This window comes from Nyctereutes procyonoides, unplaced genomic scaffold, assembly GCF_905146905.1.
Source record: "Nyctereutes procyonoides isolate TBG_1078 unplaced genomic scaffold, NYPRO_anot_genome, whole genome shotgun sequence".
Taxonomy (NCBI): Eukaryota; Metazoa; Chordata; class Mammalia; order Carnivora; family Canidae; genus Nyctereutes; species Nyctereutes procyonoides.
In genome coordinates, this window is record NW_026575043.1 from 36,321,176 (window position 1) to 36,338,762 (window position 17,587).

General features: G+C 46.2%; 1 protein-coding gene across 1 annotated transcript in view; it reads left to right on the top strand.

Moving 5' to 3' along the window:
• The first annotated feature begins 3,461 nt into the window (after nt 1–3,461).
• The window catches only part of LOC129507913 (immunoglobulin omega chain-like), a 35,690-nt gene continuing 21,564 nt past the window's right edge, over nt 3,462–17,587 (top strand). Inside the window, exons 1-4 of the mRNA XM_055322722.1 lie at nt 3,462–3,507; nt 3,596–3,897; nt 5,443–5,464; nt 15,940–15,960. Coding sequence (XP_055178697.1) covers nt 3,462–3,507; nt 3,596–3,897; nt 5,443–5,464; nt 15,940–15,960 — 391 coding nt within the window. The remainder of the gene's footprint in view (nt 3,508–3,595; nt 3,898–5,442; nt 5,465–15,939; nt 15,961–17,587) is intronic.

A 17,587-nucleotide genomic window follows, 5' to 3' on the forward strand; every position in this document is an offset into this window, starting at 1 on the left:
ATCCTCTCCTGTTGTTTCCTGCCCTGTTAATGTTCCCCATTCTCACTGGTGTGAGGTGGTATCTCATTGTGGTTTTGATTTGTATTTCCCTGATGGCAAGTGATGCAGAGCATTTTCTCATGTGCATGTTGGCCATGTCTATGTCTTCCTCTGTGAGATTTCTGTTCATGTCTTATGCCCATTTCATGACCAATTGTTTCTTTGTTGTTGAATTTATTTTTTTAAAGATTTTATTTATTTATTCATAGAGACACACAGAGAGAGAGAGAGAGAAGAGACACAGGCAGAGGGAGAGGGAGAGAAGCAGGCTCCATGCAGGGAGCCTGACGTGGGTCTTGATCCCCGGGTCTCCAGGATCACACCCCAGGCTGCAAGCGACACTAAACCGCTAAGCCTCCAGGGTTGCCCGCTGTTGAGTTTAATAAGTTCCTTATAGCTCTTGGATACCAGCCCTTTATCTGATACGTCATTTGCAAGTATCTTCTCCCATTCTGTAGCTTGTCTTTTAGTTCTGTTGTTTCTTTTACTGTGCAGAAGCTTCTTATCTGGATGAAGTCCCAATAGTTCATTTTTGCTTTTGTTTCTCTTGCCTTCGTGGATGTATATTGCAAGAAGTTACTGTGGCCAAGTTCAAAAAGGTGTTGCCTGTGTTCTCCTCTAGGATTTTGATGGAATCTTGTCTCACATTTAGATCATTCATCCATTTTGAGTTTATCTTTGTGTATGGTGAAAGGGAGTGGTCTAGTTTCATTCTTCTGCATGTGCATGTCCAATGTTCCCAGCACCATTTATTGAAGAGACTGTCTTTCTTCCAGTGGATCGTCTTTCCTCCTTTATCGAATATTAGTTGACTGTGAAGTGCAGGGTCCACTTCTGGATTCTCTATTCTGTTCCATTGGTCTATGTGTCTGTTTTTGTGCCAGTACCACACTGTCTTGATGACCACAGCTTTGTAGTACAACCTGAAATCTGGCATTGTGTTGCCCCCAGCTCTGGTTTTCTTTTTTAATATTCCCCTGGCTATTCAGAGTCTTTTCTGATTCCACACAAATCTTAAAATAATTTGTTCCAACTCTCTGAAGAAAGTCCATGGTATTTTGAATGGGATTGCATTAAATGTGTGCTTCTTAGGTAGCTGGAGCCGGAGCATGGGAAGTGGACCAGGGCCTGTCCCCGAAGTCCTCTTGGGTGGCCAGGTGGGGCCTGATGGCATCACACTGGTCCCCTGGGCAGGACTGCAGGCAGGGCCTGGGATCACTTGTCTGCTCATCCTCGTGTTGCAGGTGGCCAGCGTGCTGGGCAGGAGAGAGGAGCACCAGCATAGGCCTTGAAACCTTGAGGACTGAGCTCGGGTGGTGGACTGGGCGCCCAGACTCTGGGACCAGCTTGTAGCCAGCCTGGTGTGACAGGGAGATGGAGGAGGGGATGACCCTGGAGGACCCCAGAGGCAGCTAGACCCTGGGAGGGTCCCTCTGGGAATTGGGCAGAAAGAGCTTCTGAACCTGAGGGAGGGATCCTTGCACGCAGAAGTCCCAGCACTTGGTGTAAGGATTAGGGGCTGCAAGGCAGCCCTGCCCCAGTGATCAGCTTGACGACCCCCCCCCCTTTACCTTGGGTTTTGGTGCACCAAATGGGTCCCCAGAGGTCTGCAGAGGCATGCTCTGAACCATGTTTTGTGGAGAGAGCAGGTTCTCAACCTTCTCTCCTAATGGCATCAGGTAGCTGATGAAGTAACTACCTCTTAATGGAAGTCTCTCCTGTGCCAGGCACCCTGACAAGGGCTTTGTTTACTACCTTTTGTCCTCCTAAGAATCCTGCTGGAGGGTTCTGCACACATCCTTCATTTTCTGTCTGACCCATATAGTTTTCTTCTTCTGGAACATTCTTTTTAATTTAATAGTCTTCATAAGGATATCCTTGTATATTGTTCATTCCAAGACCCTGATCCCATTCCCAAGATCCTGTTCATGTATCTTCCTAGAATAAAAACATTTTGTACGTAGTGCCTCTGCTAGATTCACTGATGAATGTGCACAGAGTAAGACTGTGTGATAGTTGATTTCATGTGTCAGTTTGACTCGTCCAAAGGATGCTCAGATTCAATGTAACTTCAAGTGTGTCTGTGAAGGTGTCTCTAAATTAGATTAGCATTTGAACCAGTGCATTAAAGCCGGTGGCCCTCGCCAAGGTGGGTGGGCATCTTCCTGTGCATGGAGGCCTGAATAGAACAGAAACGGGGAGGAAGAGGACTTTGTCCCTTTCTGCTTCCTGTCTGTCTCCTGAACAGGGACATTTGCCTTCTCCTGTCCTTGGACTGGGTTTTACACTATGGGCTCCCCTGGTTCTTTGAACTCCCCTGAGCCTTTGGACTCAGACTGAATTACCCCACTGTGTTACACACACACATAAACACACACACACACGGTCTACGACTCGAAGACAGCACATCCTGGGACTTCTCAATCTCCATACCTGATTGAGGCGATTTCTCATAATAGATCTCTTCCTTTGTATATGTCCTATTGGTTCTGTTTCTCTGAAGAACCTTGATTAATAGGGACGTAAGTCTCTATCTGAGCATCCGGACAGCCTCCAGCTGCACAACCTGCATAGTTTTGTGGCAGCATGGACGCAGAGAGCAGGCCTCGGGCCTTCTAGAAGTGCTTGGTGATGGGGTCCAACTCAGGTGAGGCAGGGATGAGACACACAGAACCTCTGCAGGTGCAGGGACTGGCCAAGGAGAGGGCGCAGGACCCCGGGGATTATTGCGTTCCTTTGGGGGACTATTGTGAAGAGGAGAGAGGTTAGGAAGGCTGAGGCCAAGCCCCGGGGGGACCTGATGGGGGCAAAGGCTTCTCTACCTCTTCCCCCACCTGTCCTGGGCCCCACATGGGGGGGTCCCCAAGTCCCTATTGGTGTTTCTTTCTCAGAAGCTGTGAGTCACTGCTGCTCCAGTCTAGGAGGGAAGAGGACTGGGTTTGGTGGGAGGGAGTGGCAGGAGCATGGAAGGGGACAGAGTATCCTCCTTACCCCAGGGCCCCAGCATTTTCTCTGCACAAAGCAGGGGTTTTCACCACCTTGAGGATATATTGTCTCTGCTGGTTCACCAGACATGTAAATCTGGACAAGAACTGTGTTACTGTGTGGTTCAGCTCCCTTAGGAGGACGTTGAGGTTCCCCTACCTCAGGGACCCCACCTTGCAGGCCGGCCTCCTGGGCACTGGCCCGTGAGCTCGCAGCAGGTGCATCCTCCCCAGACACTTCCCTGGGGCCAAGGCAAGAGCCACAGAGGCTGCCATGGGACCGTTCCCCAACCGCCAACTCAAGAAAGTTCAGGAAGGTGGCAGCCAGGAAGCAGGCATGCAAAGGCCCCACCCCTGGGAGGGCACAGGAGGGTGCTGGCCCAGCCCCAAGAAGGCCCCAGAACCAGCGCAAAGCTAACAGCCCAGCACGTCCACACCATGTCCTGGATCCTTGTCCTGCTGGCACTTCTGGCACACTGCATAGGTGAGAACACCCCAGGGTTCACCACCCCGGCCCCATCCCCGGCCTTCCTCTGCATGCCCCCCATGCCCATATGTTTCTGTGTCCCCAGGTGGTGGCTCCCAGCCGGTGCTGAACCAGCCACCATCCATGTCCTCGTCACTTGGAACCACAATCCACCTGCCTTGCACCTTGAGCAGGGACCACGACGTCAGCATTTACAACATCTTCTGGTACCAGCAGAAGCCCGGCCAGCCTCCCAGATTCTTGCTGAGATATTTCTCCCACTTGGACAACCACCAGGGCTTTAAGATCTCCCCTCGCTTCTCTGGATCCAAAGATGTGGCCAAGAACACCGGGTATTTGAGCATCTCGCAGCTGCAGCCTGAGGATGAGGCTACATATTTCTGTGCTGTGGGGGCCCAGAGCTTGGAGAGGGAGAAGGAGATGAGGAGGGAAGAGAAGGAGGCTGCTGGCCCAGGGTCCCAGGCTCCCCGGGACACACTCGTCTTGAAGTGACACAGAGGCCATGTGTCCTCAGGGAAGGGCGGGTGTGGGCGAGGAGGGAAGGGCTCAGAGAAGAGTTGGGGCTCACCTTCTTCTTGTCTGGTAACACTGTTTAGACCCCAAAGGAGGCCACATTGGGGCATTAAAGTCGCTTGTGTTTTGGGAAGTTGGCTTGCTGAGTCTGGTGTGCCTGGTGTCCTGAGCTGTACTGAGGAGGCCCCAGCTCTTCTGGGAAAGGTCCGAGGGAGTGGAACACACCCAAAACCCACAAAGGGTGAAGGTCCCAGGAGCCTGGCTCATCACAGTCTGCTCGGCCCAAGCCCCTGCTCTGGTGAGTCACGCTGGACACAGGGGCTGCACCTTGGAGGACATCTCTATTGAGGACAGGATGCTGTGTTGTGTAGGAGTTACAGGGTAAACCAGCCTCTGGGGAGGACAGTGGATGCTTAGTGGTAGGTTGAGTACTACCTCGGTACTACTGACATTCGAACCCGGTTCTTTGTTGTGGGGCTGTCCCCTGCGCTGTCAGATGTTGAGGCATCCCTAGCCACTACCCAGTAGATGCCAGTACTTGCGCCTTCCTGCCCCTAATTATGACAACCAAAAATGTCTCCAAGCGTTGCCAAATGTCCCCCAGATGGCAAAATTACCTTGATTAAACACCATTGATCTAGGCAAGAGAAATGCATGGATTCCTCTTCCTGAGAGAGTGGCAGCAGTTGGCAACTATTTTCTATAAAGAGCCAAATAGTAAATAATTTGGGCTTTCCAAGCCATATGATCTTTGTCCCAACTACTCAGTTCTGTCCTCATAACGTCCCAGTGGTCACAGAGAATACATATATAGATGGGCATGGCTGTGTTCCTCTTTAACTTTACTTAAAGAAACAGGGCTACACCAGATATGCCCCAGAGCTTGCTAACCTCTACTCCCGAGGAACAGTCCTCCCACTGGGGTTCAATCGAGCCATGCTTGGTCGGGCAATTAAGGTCAATCTCAATTCCTCCTGCTTGATAACTCCATGGAAACCTCTGGACCCATGGAAAAACCTGGAAGTGAGCAGCGTGACCTTGCCAATTAGCTTACTGGGTGAAGAGGAAACAGTGGGTGCTGCCTGCAGCCCTGACCCATCATGCAGCACCCTGAGCCCCTAGGTGGCAGGTCAGGACATGTCCTACAGAAAGTGGTCTCATACATAGGTACCTAGGGTGGACATGCCTCATACTCAGAGAGGTGCCAGGCAAACAATCTGTCTTGTGATCCCAAACTTGGCTGAGAACGTCCATTTACCAAGGGGTTCCCCTCAGAGAGCTGGGCACATGTCAGTACTGGCCCTTCCCCACATGTGTAAAACAATGTTCTCAGCTCATGCCATGTTCCAGGTGCTTCTACTACCTCAAATGCACTGTGTTCTTCTTATACTTCTTATACTTTTCCTCATCAGTCACCAGGCCTGGCCTTCCTCCTTGTCAAGTCCTTTCCTTTAGCCTGGGTCATTCCTCACCTTGACCGTCCCCACCGCTGCAGTCTATACCCTCCAATCCTCCTCCCCATTACTCCTAGATCCAGCCTTGCCTGCACTCCTCCTCTCTAACCTTTTATTGTCTCCCATCTTTGAGGTCACATATGCAAGCCACATATATAATTTTTAATTTTCTGTTGGCTGTATTTTTTTAAATTTTTTTGTAAGTCTATTTATTTATTTATTTATTTATTTATTTATTTGAGATACATAGAGAGAGAAGCAGGCTCCATGCTGGGAGCCTGACGTGGGACTTGATCCCGGGTCTCCAGGATCACACCCTGGGCTGAAGGCGGCGCTAAACCGCTAAGCCACCGGGGCTGCCCAGTTGGCTGTATTTTTTAAAAGGTAAGAAGAAAGAGATGAAACTATTTTTAATAGTGCAATTTATTTAAGCCAATACGTCCCAAATATTATCATTTCAGCATGCAACCAATATAAAAATTAGCTATGATATGTCTCAAACTCTTCTTTCATACAAAATCTTCAAACTCCAGTGTGTATTTTACACTCATGGCTCATCCCAATTTGGACCAGGCCCATTCTGAGTGATCAACAGCTGTCTATGGCTTGGACAGAACAGTACAGATTGAAAGGATAAAATTCAGACTCCTTATCATAACATAGCCTTTGGAGTCTGGTCCAGATTTGGTCCCAAATCCCATGTCTTACACACCCTTCTAAGTGTTTCTGCCGCATTAAGCCATCTGCAATTGATCTGACACCTCATTCTCTTGGTTGTCTCCAACCTTTCTTCCAGGCCATTCATTTGCGGACAGGACATCCTGTCCCTTTACAGTGTCCTCCAGCCAGCTTCCCAACTCGGAGTTCCACAATAATCTCAAATCTCACTCTTTGCACAAGATTTCCCTCACCTCTTTATGAAGTTACCAGCTTCCTGCCATATGTGAACATTTTGTTTTCCTTTAGTGCCTACCACACAGATCTAAATTTACTTTGCAAGTCTCTCTCCTTTACTAATCCACAAATTCTTGGTGGGCAAGATCCGTTCTACTAGTGAATGTGTCTGATATACACGAGGTGCTGACAGAGTTGAGTGAATGGATGAATGAGTGATTGCATGACTGAGTGAATTCTTGAGTTGCAAAGACCCTGCCATTCTAGGATCTCTGAGATGGCTGGGATCTTGTGATTCCCTAAGAAGGGAAACTAAGTCACATCAGTGACTGGCCACATTCTGTCCAGCTGTCTGTGTTTCTCTCTCTTTCTCACACAACACCTCTGATGCCTCACATGTGAAGCTGGTGATCATATACAGTACCTGGGAGTGGTGTGGGAAGGAAATGGTCAAAATAGGCCAATACAGGGAAGGCAACATTTGGGGAACTTCCTGAATCAGTAACAGAGGAGAGAGATGTCAGAGAGGGTGGGGTTCCCAGACTTTGGGATCTGGTGCCTGGTACCGCAAAGAGATATGGGGCCCCCCACCCCCTCAACCCACCAAGCATCTTCAGCGCTCCCAGCTGAGATACAGAACAAGAGTGTGGGGTGATGGGCACTGAGGAGGGCACCTGATGGGATGAGCTCTGGGTGTTACACTATATGTTGGCAAATTGAATTTAAATAAAAATAAATAAAAATTTAAAAAAGAAAAAGAGAAAAAAGAAAAGAAAGGAACAAGAGCATGGGGTGCTAAAAATTGTGGTCTGTGTGCAGAAACACTTGACACCAATTCCAAATTTGACACAGAAATACAGGACCCAATAGGCTTGGATATGGCACCAGTTGTCCTGAAGATGGAGGCCCCAATAGTTTGACCTGAGTTAGATCCTGAGACCCTTAAAATCTGATGAAAACTCAGGGGTCTTGGGGGAATCGAGTGCACCAATCAGAGTGAAAAATGCAAGGGGCTCTTGGAGCATACAGAAGGCCAGCATGGTTTGGCAGGATGAGCTGGGGAAGGTGGCCCCACATAACAAGCAGGCATGGAATTCACATGCAGAGACCCTCTAGGACACGGGGAGTCCTTGTGTTTCATTCCAAGTTGTGAGGTTTGTTTTTTTTTTTTAAGATTTTATTTATTTATTCATGAGAGACAGAGAGAGAGAGAGGCAGAGACACAGGCAGAGGGAGAAGCAGGCTCCATGCAGGGAGCCCAACATGGGACTCGATCCCAGGTCCCCAGGATCAGGCCCTGGGCCGAAGGTGGTGCCAAACCACTGAGCCACCCGGGCTGCCCTCTAAGTTGTGTTTTTGTTGATGTAAACACAATGTCCAAATCTGTTCATTCATTACTGGATGCAAGCTGGGGATGTCCTCATTCCTGCATTCCTCCTTCACGTTGGTAAGAAAACTTCCCCTCACCAGTGATTTAGTCCCCTGAGCAACTATGTATATAGTAAAGGCAAGATAAATGTTTCATCTTTGTTCCTTTTATTTACCACCTATCAAAATAACAAGTCAGTGTGCCAGCTTCATCCAACTTTGATTTGTTAGTGTGTGATACACCCGTGGGTATAAGCACATTTGAGGGGTTTAAATCCACTGCAGTTATTAGAAGTTTTTCTGTCTTTGATCAGTTCAAGCCCATTTAGATTGGTCTCCAATCAGGAACGTTGGGATGTGTCAAAAACGGTAGACTTAATTTTGTTTTCGGTATTTAAAAAATGTGGGCAAATTTTCATTCCAACTACTTCTCAAAGGGATGATGATTTAGAACACACTGAATGGAGAAATGGGTCTCATATGGATAAAGACCCCTGTGATGAGAAAATCATTCTTTTGCAACCCTTAATGTGATCATAGTAATGATTAAGACAAGGATCATAAACGGGTGCTGGAACCACAGGGTGCTTGGTTAAGAGTATGTGCAAGGTGCCCAAGTGTCACCCCACATACTCTAGTCACAAAGGGAACAAGGACATTTTCATTGGAGATATTTGGCTGTCACCCCTAATGTGGCACTCAACCCTGGCTTCTCTCTTAATGGGACGACCCAACATGGGTCCCTTCTGGAGGGTATAATGGGAAAGCACTCTATGCCCATGAAGCTGAAAACATTGCCCCTGAAGAAAGTCAAGCTTCCAGCCTTTACTCTCACTTCTCAGGAAATACAGGGACCCTAGGAAAACAGCCAGACAAACCCAGACTGTGGAACGCTGGAAAAAAGAAAATGGACTTGGAGTCTTTGAAAAGTGAATATCAAGAAAGAAAAAATGTAGATACTTTTAGATGAAAAGAGTCTAAAGAGATCTAACAAGTAACTAGGAGGTATGAACTGAGTTTAGAACTCCTTTAAAGACCAAACCAAACAAAAAAAAATAGTAGGGGATCCCTGGGTGGCGCAGCGGTTTAGCGCCTGCCTTTGGCCCAGGGCGCGATCCTGGAGACGTGGGATCGAATCCCACGTCGGGCTCCCAGTGCATGGAGCCTGCTTCTCCCTCCGCCTATGTCTCTGCCTCTCTCTCTCTCTGTGTGTGTGTGTGACTATCATAAAATAAAATAAGATAAATAGTAAAACTATACATAAAAATCATCTTGTGGGTCATTGTGGAAATTTAACTGTGTAGCAGATATTAGCTATTTTGGGATTATAATAATTTTCATAGATAGGATCATGATATCGTGGCATTTTAGGAGAATGTGTCAAAATACCTGCAACTGAATATTTCCAAACTTTTAATTTTGAAAAAAATTATAGATTTACATGATGTTGCACAGGAATATATAGGGATGTTCCATGCACATTTCTCCCATCCTCTTCCATTGCAGTTATGCAATGTTGCATCTTGCATAGTTGTAGTACAGTATTGATACCAGGAAATTGGCACTGCTATAATCCAGTGCTTATTCCACTTTCCCCAGTTCTACCAGCACTCATTTGTGTATGTGTGTGTGTTGCATGTGTGTGCCAATGTTATCAAGTGTGTATATTTGCACGATCACCACCAATCAAAATAATTTTGGCTCTACCTTCACCACAAGGCTCCTTCACATTGCGCCCTTATAACCACACCCATCCCCTCATCCCTCCCATCCCCAACCCCTGTAAACACTAATCTGTTCTCTATCTCTTTAATTTTGTCCTTTTGAGAATGTCATTGAAACAGAACTGTATAATAGGTAACCTTTGGAGACTGGCTTTTTTCCATTCAGCATAATTCCCTTGAAGTTCAGCCAATTTGTTGCATGTAGCAATAGTCCATTCTTGTTTATGGCTGCATAATATTCCATGGAATGGATTACCACATTTTTTAAATTTTTATTTATTTATGATAGTCACACACACACACAGAGAGAGAGAGAGAGAGAGAGAGAGAGAGAGAGGCAGAGACACAGGCAGAGGAAGAAGCAGGCTCCATGCAGGGAGCCTGATGTGGGATTCGATCCCGGGTCTCCAGGATCGCGTTCTGGGCCAAAGGCAGGCGCTAAACCACTGCACCACCCAGGGATCCCCAGATTACCACATTTGTATAACCATCCTCTCTTTGACAAATACTCGTGTAGTATCATATCCAAAAACTATTTCAAAACAACCCAGAGCTCTGAATAGAAACTTTAAAACTATAAAACTTCCAGGAGAAAATCTTTGTGACCTTGGGTTAGGCAAAGATTTCTTAAAGATACAGCAAAAGTACTATCTGTCCATAAAATAACAAATTGATAACTTCATAAAAATAAAAAAAATGTCTGCTCTTCAAAAGATACTCTTAAGAAAATCCAAATACAGGGGAGCCTCAGTGGTTCAGTTGGTTAAATGTCTGCCTTCAACTCAGGACATGATCTTAGGGTCTCGGGATGGAGCCCCACATTGGGCTCCCTGCTCAGCAAGGAGTCTGCTTCTTTCTCTCCCTCTGCCCCCCCATTTATGCTTACTCTCTCTCAAATAAATGAATAAATTATCTTTTAAAAAATTCAAATACACAGACTGGGAGAAAATATTTGCAAAATACATGCCTGATAAAGGGCTTATATCTAGACTATATAAGGAAGTCTCAAAACCCATTAATAAGAAAACAATCCATTCAGTTTTAATACGAGAAAATTTTTTTGTTTTTTTTTTAATTTTTATTTATTTATGATAGTCAGAGAGAGAGAGAGAGAGAGAGAGAGAGAGGCAGAGAGACAAGCAGGCTCCATGCACCAGGAGCCCGATGTGGGATTCAATCCTGGGTCTCCAAGATCGCGCCCTGGGCCAAAGGCAGGTGCTAAACCGCTGCGCCACCCAGGGATCCCACGAGAAAATTATTGAATAGATACTTCATTAAGAAGACATAGAGGGATCCCTGGGTGGCGCAGCGGTTTGGCGCCTGCCTTTGGCCCAGGGCGCGATCCTGGAGACCCGGGATCGAATCCCACGTCAGGCTCCTGGTGCATGGAGCCTGCTTCTCCCTCTGCCTGTGTCTCTGCCTCTCTCTCTGTGTGTGTGACTATCATAAATAAATAAAAATTAAAAAAAAAGAAGACATAGAGAAGGCAAACAAATACATAAAAAGATGCTCAACATCATAAATCATTAGAGAATTAAAACCACAAATTAGAGGTACCTGGCTGGCTCATTCAGTTAAGTGTCTGACTCTGGATCTCAACTTAGGTCTTGATCTCAGGATCGTGAGTTCAAGCCTCATGTTGGGTTCCATGTAGGGTGTGGAGCCCAGTTAAAATAACACAAAACAGGGGCTCCAGGGTTGCTCAGTTGGTTAAGCATCTGCCTTCGGCTCAGGTCACGATCTCAGGGTCCTGGGATGGAACCCGGCATCAGGCACCCTGCTCAGCAGGGAGTCCACTTCTCCCTCTCCCTCCGCCCTTCCCCCCTGCTCTTGCTCTCTCTCTCTCTCTCAAATAAATAAAATCTTTTTTTAATAAAATCTTTTAAAAACAAAACAGAAACCCACAAATTAAAACCACAACAAGATAACACAACACATCCATTAGAATAGCTAAAATAAAAAATCTAACAATGCGAAGTGCTTAAAAGGACGTGGAGCAACTAGAACATTCACACATTACTAAAGGCATTGCATGATGATAGTTATTTTGGAAAACAGTTTGACAGTTTCATATAAAGTTAAACGTTACATTTACTTACCGCTCAACAAACTTGCTCTTAGGCATTTACCCAAGGGAAATGAAGACATATTTTCACACAAATGCTTATAGTGGCTTTATTCATAATCACCAAAAACTGCTAACCGAATTGTCCTCTGATTGGTGAATGGACAAACGAACTAGAACATTCATACAATGGAATAATAACTCTGCCACATAAAGGACTGAATGACCACTGACGCATGCAAGACATGGATTTTCGCTAGTGCAGTAGGGACCGTGAAAGAAGACAATTTCAAAAAAGGCTACATGTTGTATGATTGCATTTACATGACCCTCTAAAAATGCAAAATTATAGGGTTTAAAAAAAAGAGAGACCAGTTGGCTGTTAGGGGTTGCAGGTGGAGGGATGGGGGTGGTGACAAAGGAGCATGATGTGTTCTTAAGGGTGATGGAACTATTCTATATTTTGATTGCAGTGGTGGCTACAAGACTGAATGCATTTGTTCAAACTCCAAACTGTACACTAAATAAGACGCATTTTCATATATCTAAATTACATCTCAGTACACCAGATGTGAAAAAAATTCACACAGTAAGTGCTACGTTGAGCTGTCCCAGTAATACCACATCTGGAACAATTTAGGGCTGCCGCTTGATTAAGTTTACCACCATTTTCAGCCCTGATCTAAGTAGAATTTTCAGGGACCAGATGAGTGATATAAAAGATGGGGATCACTGCATCTACTTCAAGTTTTGGGGGTGGGAATCCATTCTGCCATTCTACTTAGGGCGCCATATTAGTTTTTGTTGTTGTTGATATTGTTATTTGTTTTGAGAAAGATTTTATTTTTATTTGTTTATTTGAGAGACAGAGAGAAAGAGAGAGAGCAGGAGGAAGGCAAATGGAGAGGGAGAGGCAGAGAATCTCAAGTGGTCTCTGCACCAAGTCCAGAGCCCTACACAGGGCTCAACCCCACAACCCCAACATCACGACCCAAGCCGAAACCAAGAGTCAGACACCCAACTGACTGAGCCACCCGGTGACTCCATATTGGCTTTTGATGTCCTATAGTGGCTTTGTGAGGGTGGGGCATGATTTGAGGAGCTTGCATTTGGCCTTTTCCATCATAATGTCTCCTACTCCACAGGTCATGAGTGAACATGAGGATTCTACTAGCCAAGTATGTCCATATCAACTATATGTCTAGAAACAAGAAACGATCACCAGCCAGTTTTGGAGATCCACTGGACACAGTGTGAAACTGACACTGGGGAGGAATCTGTTAATCACCGGTCCTCTGTATTGTAGTTTCCTGCAAATAAATAGGATGGCATTTTGTTGCCCTGCCTTCCGTGTCACCTCAGAAGTTGTGTCAACAGCCCTCAAAAGTGTCTGGATATTCCCATTTCCTGGTGCAGTTATTTGGGTAAATAATGGGAGGATCCTCTTGGGGAAGGATTTCTGAAATATTGCAAGGTCCTTCCTCAGGTACATCTGGTTTTCCTATTTATTTGTTCTGGATCTGGGAACAGCTTATATCTCAAAACTGGGAAGGGTTCGCGACTCTCCATTGGTATGGCTGGATCATTGGTGTGGCTCACCCACCTGCAATCATTAGTCAAGCCATATGTGACTGCCCCTACATCTGACACATAGGTGCACCATGGCCTATTAATCATTTCCACATGTCCCTGTGGACCAGAGTCTCTTTGTTGCCATTTCAACCTTTCTTCCTGTGTCAGTTTGAATCTTCTGAGAATTAAACACCAAGATGGAATTAGATATGCATGAGAGGTTTTAGAGCAAATAGCTGTAAGGGGAAAGGAGTGGGAAACAGTGGGGACAGCCTTCAGATCATACTACTGGTCGGGGACCTAGGAAAGGAGAAAGAGAAAGAAGGATTGGTAAGAAAAGTCTCAGGTTGAAGTTCTAGGAAAATCTCATCCACAGGGATGGAGAGTCCACAAGCAAAAGTTGCCCATTAGGGGTGTCCATGTGGGTAGGAGTGGTCCATCACTTGTAACCCAGTCAGTAAAGCCATGGGAGCAGCTGGATGAAGCAACTGAGAGCAGTCATTTAATTGTCTTCTCTCAGCCCTCCTGCCAGGTGCTCTGGAAGGAAGTTCAAGAGGGGCACTCGCATGAGGCCACCACACTGCCTTCATGGGAAGTACCTCCACCTGGTCTCTGTGGCTTGGTGCTGCCACTGGGACTCCTGCCATACTCATTCATATAGACTCATCCAATTCCATGCAGCATCCCCATCACGAGCGCCTGCCTGTGGAGGATACATAGCCACCACTGAGCGTCTCCAGAGGGGCAACGCCTCCCATTAGCTTCATTTCATGAAGGGACTGTCATCTGAGCCACCTGAAAAATAGTCCACTGGTGTTTCTCTGGTCCTTTGTACTAAATCCATTGTAGCATGAACACTTCTTTCTCACCATTTTGACTCTGTTCCAGCATCCCCATCTTTTTGACACTGGGATCCCATTTATCCAAGTTTCAGATACTATCCCATCAGGACCAACTCTAAGTTGGTCTGAATCATGGGGGGACTGCACCAGGATTGATAAATTCTCCCCATCCAGCCTTTTATCCTCTTCTTGATCCAACACCCCAAGACACATCTAGGCATGACTGCCTAGGTCCTTTTAGTTATCCTTCCTGTCATCCAGAGACAATAGCCATTAGTCAGGCCACTTTGATACTTAACATTGGTTATTAGTCCAAAAGAAATGATGGGATCTGGGACATTTCTTGAGTAAGGCATGCATAATCCTGAACCAGCCTTTGGGTGCGGTCTCTGCAATGTCTCCAGGTGAAGCTGGAAGCTCCAGACCTATAGGAAGGAGGAAGCCCCTTGGCCCAGAGTTTTAGGGAATCGGAGTTATAAGTTCTCAAGTGCATTCAGCTAGACATGCCCATGCCAAGTCGCAGGTCCCATGCCTTCCCTGTCGCAGCCTGACTTTGGTGTCAGAGATGCCGGAGTTGTAATATCTGTCGCCTTGTTTTTCCATTACTCCAGCCACAGATCTTGGTCTTCCCTCTGGCCACAGGTTGCAAAGTTCTCTAAGCACTGCCATAGAAGCCATCTGGCTCCCACATCTGTTGGCTGTCCTGTGCCCACCATTTTCTCCTAGTGCTCTGCTGGCATTTAGCAACAACTAACCCACCCCACAGTTTTATAATGACCATTTCTTCCCTATTCCTGAAATGTTGGAGATATTGCATTAGTCAGTGCAACCCTTTCCATCTGAACCCTTTCCATCTGAACCTTGCATTAGTCAGTGCAACCCTTACCACATGTGAGGGTCTTGTTTGGTAAACATCTTACTACTTGGGGAACCCAGCCTTAGGGTCCCTAATAAGGTCCTTACATCTATTTGGCTGGTGACCTATTCAATTCTGTATTCTCGTTCTGAAGATGGGCTTCCTATGACGACCTATCACAGGACCAGCTACTTAGGGTTTCGCAGGAATCAGATCCTGAATCAAGTGCAAGTAGCTTACTTAGGAGGCGATCCTACAAAACATAGACAAGGAAGAAAAGGATGGCAGGAAAACAAGTTGCCACTCTTGGGCAACGGGAGTTTGACCTCACTGGGGAGATCTGGGAAACATTCTAGAACACACGCCTCAGAATATCACTGTGGAAGGGGAAGAGAGCTGAGGTGTCTGTGTATCAACTCTCATTGGTCATTGGGTGAGAGCTGCTTCTGGGAGGAGCTAATTTCTTGCACCCCTGTCCTCCCCTGTACACTGGCCCAGAGGGTGCTGGTGGCCAGAGGTGCCTGGGTGATAGCAACTAAAAGTCAAACAGAAATGCAAGTGTTGAGGGGATACAAGCAGGTCCCTGATGGGATCCACTACAGTATCCAGAGGCTGAGTGAAGGTACTAGCCGTGGAAACCAAGGGGAATATGTTAATTTGAAAGATGTAGGGAGATGAAAGTCCTGATGTGTAGACTGAGGGTCCTGGTCTAGGTGCGTGTCAGTCAGGGTTGACTAGAGAAGCAGAATCACTGAGAGGCATGCAGAACAAGGGATTATTATGACACCTTATGCTATGGTGTGAGCCAGTGGAGCCACCTTTGCAGGCTACTGCCTCTCTTCTCATGTTGAGCCTGTGCTCGCTCTAAGTCATCTAGATCTTCAGGTTGGGAAGGAAAGCCAGCTGTGGACCCCAACACGGGCAACCGGACACTCATCTTCTCGCCCACATTAACCTTGGTGCTGGCAGTGACCAATGGAAGCTGCTGGCAGGGGGACAGATTCACAGCATCGCATTCAACTTCCAGGTCTTACATAAATGTTCCCCGCGAAAGGAGAAGAAATGAGTGGGAAATATCAGAAAGGGAGACAGAACATGAGAGACTCCTAACTCTGGGAAATGAACAAGGGGTGGTGGAAAGGGAGGTGGGTGGGGGGTGGGGGTGACTGGGTGATGGGCACTGAGCGGGGCACTTGATGGGATGAGCACTGGGTGTTATGCTATATGTTGGCAAATTGAACTCCAATAAAAAAAATAATAAAATTAAAAATAAAAAAAAAATTTGTTTAACCTTCAAAAAAAAAAAAATGCTCCCCGCGCTTCACCCTAGCCAGGCCATACAGGGACGAGAATCCTGTTAATGTGGTTTACCTGAGCTCAAAACAGTACAAAGCCACCAAAGGGACTGAGGAGGAGAAAGCTGCTCTAGAGAAACCTGATAATGCATTTATTTTGGTTAATGGTTCTTAAGATCGTGGAGCATAGAAGCAAGTCAACAGAAATGGGAAAATAACACGGCAAAGAAAGTGAACACTGCCCACAGTGATGGTCTGGTTGTTTGCACTTAGGTGGTGGCCACAGCTGTAGGGCGAGGAGGGGGGGCAGCAGAGGAGCCCCCTTCAAAATCAGTCCTGATCTGCGAGCCTGTTTTCCCCACGACGGGACAGGCAGGAAGCAGCTGCTGGGGCAGTCAGTGCCCAAGTTCAGGTGCAGCGGACTTTACCACGGAGTCCCCATCAGTGAGCCTGAAGCGGACCCCGGAGCGTGCGGACAACCTGGGACAAGCCCGCAGCGCCCCCTGCTGGCCACAGGTCAAATTTCAGTGTTTTCCCCAGGGGTTTCTTAGATGCAAGACAGACAGTGAGGACAGTGATTAGAGTCCTGGAGCCTCCAACGCTGCTCTGCTCTGGGAGACGGGATGGCCAACATGGATTTCTAGGAGCCTAACGTTTCCATCTTTTCTTTCTTGGCTGCTTCGTCCAGTTACATAACCCTTCCTAAGTCTTGGTTTAGTAATGCACTAACTTGGGGCGCCTGGCTGGCTCAGTCGGTGGAGCCTGTGGCTCTTGATGTTGGGTCCTGAATTCAAGCCCCACAGTGCTGTAGAGCTAACTTAATAAAAAAAAAAAATTAACGCACTTTTTTTCTGTTTTGCTTTGCTTCTAGCTATTTAATATATCTGAAATATATCTTTGCATACAGAGAAGATAGGTAGTTGTATTTTTTTTTTAATGTAGCAAGTTCTGGTAAGGCTTAAAAACAAAAGATTTAAATACATGTTTAGATTGTGCTTCAGATTTCACTTTTTAAGGGATTGGTGAGTCTTTCCAGCTCTTATTTGTTCAGAGAACAAGCAAATACATCATTGATGTTCAATCTAATATGCGCCTCTCATCGGCTCAGGTAAATAATACTTAAATCTTCAAGTTATTTTTGCTTTTAAGAAGAGTAGACTGTATTAGCTTCTTAGAGTTTAATTAAATGGCAAAACATTACCACAGCAAAGGGAAATTCAACTATGTATCTATAATCCAGAAGATTGTACATTCAGAAAAATATAAATACCCCCAAATAAATGGAATCTTGAATTTCATTTAATGTTTGAAATATCATCCCACTTCTTTTTGGATGCACTTCATACATCAAGATGTATTTTTAATTGAGACCTAATTGACATATAACATTCATTTTAGGTGTGGAATATGATTATATGTACCTATTGCAAAATAATTACCACTCTAGGGATCCCTGGGTGGCGCAGCGGTTTGGCGCCTGCCTTTGGCCCAGGG